Source organism: Penaeus vannamei, chromosome 29 (assembly GCF_042767895.1).
Source record: "Penaeus vannamei isolate JL-2024 chromosome 29, ASM4276789v1, whole genome shotgun sequence".
Lineage (NCBI taxonomy): Eukaryota > Metazoa > Arthropoda > Malacostraca > Decapoda > Penaeidae > Penaeus > Penaeus vannamei.
Window position 1 is genome coordinate 34,763,678 of NC_091577.1, and position 5,000 is coordinate 34,768,677.

General features: G+C 41.3%; 1 protein-coding gene across 1 annotated transcript in view; it reads right to left on the reverse strand.

Annotated features, from left to right (window-relative positions):
- LOC113828917 (sphingomyelin phosphodiesterase) overlaps positions 1–5,000 on the reverse strand; it is a 17,714-nt gene that overhangs the window by 4,902 nt on the left and 7,812 nt on the right. The window contains exons 7-9 of the mRNA XM_070142722.1: positions 3,779–3,973; positions 1,187–1,357; positions 766–884 (exon numbers count right to left, since the gene is read on the reverse strand). Of these exons, the coding sequence (XP_069998823.1) occupies positions 766–884; positions 1,187–1,357; positions 3,779–3,973 (485 nt within the window). The remainder of the gene's footprint in view (positions 1–765; positions 885–1,186; positions 1,358–3,778; positions 3,974–5,000) is intronic.

A 5,000-nucleotide genomic window follows, 5' to 3' on the forward strand; every position in this document is an offset into this window, starting at 1 on the left:
GTTGATATAAAATGTTTAATAAAAGATTGCGCATCGACCAGATACGCTGCCATGCTATCAGCCATATCAGTTGAGCTGGTTTAACTGTTTTCCAAGCAGGAGGCTGAAACAGGTCTCTCTGTGCCTTTCAATGCACCCAAAAGCATTCTTCCGCGCCCGCTGCAACCTGTCATTTTGCTGTATTGCCTACAGTTGGTCTGGAAGCTTTTCTTCTCGTCGGCCAACTTGTCCTGTTGAAGGGATGGGGGGGGGGGGGCGCAATTCATTCATCATGTGGAAACAGCCTTCTATGGATGTGAAGATCCCTTTTCTCCTGAACTAAGGACTACGGTAGGCTATTGATGCGCTCCGAATCACCCTTTCATTATACAGTGTCAATGAATATGAAGATTACACGGACAATAACATAATTTTATGTTTTCTTCCGGTTGTCGTCAGAAACGTAAAGAACCATCTGTTCTTGTGTGGGTTATCATCGTCTTACCGACCAAAGCAAAGGCGCGGAAACTGTCTTCGCATGTTTCATGAAATCTACTTCTCTTGAAATTCGTGTTTGCAGACTTTCACTCCTACGCATCTGAATTTCCAATGGCTTTATTTTATTCTAGTTATGAAAATCCTTATCCTTCGTTGTAACTGTAGTCTGACAATCGTATTACGAAACATTCAATATTTCAAGGATTTTTTTTTTTTTTACGTCAACAAAAGAAGATACACTGATAGACAAGTAGTAGTGCGAAGGCAACCGAAGCACATCCTCCATACCCGCGGGCCCGCTGAATGCAACAGCAACTGGCCTCACGTAATCGTCGGGGTCGTACAAGATCTGCCAAGAGTCTCCGTGGTTGTGGCCGAAGAACATTCCCCTTATCGTCGACTCGAACCTAAGGATGATGATGTTTCATACTTTTAAAGAGACAATATCTGTACTTTAAATAATATATTCGAATTGTTATCGGAAGTTGATAAAATGAATTATAAAACGGAAAGCACACACATAATTTCTTATCTTAAGGAAAAAAAAATCTCATATATTTATCATGGCTATTGTGAATATATACCAGTCAGTATTTTTTTTACATCTCAATGCAGGCAATAAACCTAATAATAACTCACGTAAACAAAGTATGCATTAAGGAGCAGCAATAAAACCAACCTAGGAGAGTGACCTATTTCGCGAGTTTACCTGGCGACGATAAGGTTGAAATTATGAGACCAGCTGTGATCGCAGCTGCCCCCGCCGGGTGGAATGTGGCCCAGCAGGTGCACGTGCTCCTTGGCCAACTCTGCCGACGCCAGCTGCTCCACCAGCCACTGCAGCTGCCCAGCGGGGTCGTCGTTCTCCAGTAAGAGCCACCTGTAAAAGTTCGGCTCGCAGGTGACCAATGCAGTGACTGGAGACTGGCCTCTGTACTTCTCATTACACATTTTTCATCTAAAGAGTTGCAGAGCATGGGACAATCATTTATAATGCTGTTGCTATAGTGCTTTAGTAACAATGTCATCATTAGTAACCTGATCTTTCTGGTTTCATTTACGTCAGCAATTACCTGTTTGGAATGCAAATCTTATATATTTTGAAATCACATCATGGCAATACAATATCGTACTAATGTAGCCGCTTCCGTATGTACGTGAAAACCTCTAACAACATTAGAACAAGATAACATGCTGAGTAAATACACAGCAGGAAAAGCACAAAAAACTGTGAATCATTATCCCTGATTAATAGTCTTCCCCTAAGAAAAGAAGGAAAAAAGTACAGACTGTGTGGCTGTGAGAACACGGCTGAGGTGAGGGCAAAGGCGATAAAGTCTCTGGAGAGATATAAAACTTGGGTTAAAGCTGGCCGTCAAGGCTCTAAATGGTGTTTGTGAGAGGCGCCACACGCGGGAGCGTCTGTATGTGCTCGCCTGTTTGCCTTGTTCACTGTTCGTGGTGTTTTCTCCAGCCTTTGGTCTTGTAGGGGCCACTTTTCACAGTGTGATAAGGGCATTTTATTAGGACTTTTTTTATATTCCTGATCTCGTGAAAGCGAAATGTATAACACTGCGCGTACTCGCACAACTATTAAATTGCCTAATCAATTTGTTTTCTTCCATTTCTTGCCTGTGCAATAGTCTGTATTTTGTTTGGAGATTCTGTATGTTCGGGATGTCAATGAGGCGAAGTGTTTGCAACTCACTTGTATGCGCTCACATAATGTGCCATTAAACTGACAAACATATATTTTGGTGCTATTGAATTTCATTTGACAAAAAAGAGTCAAAATTTTGTTATGTAAATGAAGGGAATTTTCCCAGCAATATAGCTCTGTGCTGTGTTTAGTTAAAATACAAACATATTTACGGTGTATCGTTTAAACATGAAAGAAATTTGTTAAACAAAACAACTCGAGTATTTTAGAAAAAAAACCGTGCTCGGGCTACACTACATACAAACTGACTTGAACTTCCTTAAGCCTCTCTGTTAATGCTAATGGCGAGGGGAATCACATGCAGTTGCGAAGAAGAAAAGGGAAGAGAACTACAGTATTTCTGTGTCACACACGCACATACATATACAATACATATACATCTAAATACCAACCCCATACACACATACACACAATCATAGACAAACACGCACCCCCCTACGCACACACACAACCATACACAGACACCGTACACATACGCGAACGCGTACGTATTTACACACGAATCTCTCTCTCTCTCTCTCTCTCTCTCTCTCTCTCTCTCTCTCTCTCTCTCTCTCTCTCTCTCTCTCTCTCTCTCTCTCTCTCATACACACACACACGCACACAAATATATATGTTTATATATATATATATATATATATATATATATATATATATATATATATATATATATATTTGTGTGTGTGTGTGTGTGTGTGTGTGTGTGTGTGTGTGTGTGTGTGTGTGTGTGTGTGTGTGTGTGTGTGTGTGTGTGTGTGTGTGTGTCTGCAAGAAATGTCTACGTAACCTGTGTGGATAGATCTTCCTGCATGGAGTTGATGAACTCGCCGAAACAAAGATATTCAATTGAAACAAATATATCGAACTGTTTGGCGTTCTCTCTGTCAGTACGCTGCTATATCTTGCCTTTCCTGCAACAACATATGCATGCAGAAAAACTGCCCTATACACACGAGGCGATTCTGTAACCAAAACCACCTGGAAATAAATCCTATTGACAAGGTTTAGCTTATGTAAGATCCTCCCAACAACTTAATAGGCATGTTGCGGAGGAAACAGAGACATACATAAGCATGCGTCCGCTTTCCCGAAAAAAAAATGCAAAGTAATATAGAACAGAACGGTATTGGGCATAGTTTTAGATAAGAACATTATATTTTTGTCAGTATGATTTCCCTCAGTATTTGTCTCATTATTTGTTATCATTATTATTACCGTTACTGTAAGCGAATAACTTACGTTATGAAATTTGATAAGCTTCTTGCCAATTAATCGATATATACAAGGTAAGAAAGGCAATGGAAATGACACATAAACGCATTGAAAATATTCTTTAACGCGCACACACAAAGATAAAGATTCCATACATTCACTATAGCTGCACTACGTTTTTGCATCAGTTACTGTCCCATAAAGGAGCATCTTTATGTTTTGAGAAAAATATGCTGTTATAATCGATAACTGTGGTGTTGAAATAAGAGTAGAAATGCTTCCTCACTTCCACAGGTGTTGCTGGGACGGAATATTTGAAAAAAAAATATTCAGCTACAAACTCATTGATCACCGATTGTCCGCACTTACCAGTTCTGAGTATTGCAGTAGTTCATATTGACAGACAAGATCCTCAATCCTGGCACCGGAGAGTATGAAAAGTAACCTCCTTGCCGTACGTCTGGCAGTACCTCATCGGGTAGCCATGGCGCCCATACTTCGGCTAAACTGTCGTACAGCCAACCCATGCTCCAGCCATCAGCGTATGCACGTGGAACAACGTAACTGATGGGAAAGATTGCTTAGGGCGATAGAGATAAATCTGAGAGGAATACACTTGGTATAATTATGATAATTAAAAACATCTGTCAAATGTATACACAACTAATCATACTTTTAATCGCCTTTTTCCTTTTCCACTGTCTATTTTCGTTTGTACCCATTTAATTGTCTTAATGACATATACATGTGTCCATTAATCCCTAAACCTTCTTAATATACCCCTCCCTCTCTCTCTCTCTCTCTCTCTCTCTCTCTCTCTCTCTCTCTCTCTCTCTCTCTCTCTCTCTCCCTCTCTCTCTCTCTCTCTCTCTCTCTCCCTCTCCCTCTCTCTCCCTCTCTCTCCCTCTTGCTCTCTATCTATCCATCTATATATCTATCTATCTACCTCTTTGTGCCTGTCTCCTAGGTTTTCATGTATTTCGACGAAGGAGACTGACTGTCTTGGCAAAAAGTTTACACTGCATATGCTTTCTGACTCTCTCTCTCTCTCTCTTTCTCTCTCTGTCTTGGTCTCGCGTTCACTCAATCTATCTTTCTGTCTATCTACTTATATAATATGAAAATACCATGTATACTCTATCTTCCTATCTATCTGGCTATTCAATTATCTATCTGTTCACCTGTCTAGTAATAAAATACCTACACGTGTGACCATGGATCACACAACTAACACCGCTCTCAGTGCCAGCGCAGGCCCCGCAGACCCCGTTCCAGGCCTCTCGCAAGGACCAACAAGCCTGAACAGCCTCTCCACGCTCCCCTTTATCGCCTCTTGCTCTGCTTTCTGAGGAGCGTGAGCTTTCGTACCGAGATACGGCACTTGGTCTTCTCCTTCCGGCGCGCAGCTAATGAGAGCAAGGACTCGCCACTTCATGGTGCCAACTCTTAATTAGCAAATGCAAACGAGATGGAAATGAGTAGTAGCGCGCGATGGAATCAGACCCTTCAAAACGACCTTCAGGAATTCACAGGAACATTATGTCCTGCGATATATTTCGGTCCAGTTGTAGGCGAAAGTCCCTGTTCACGA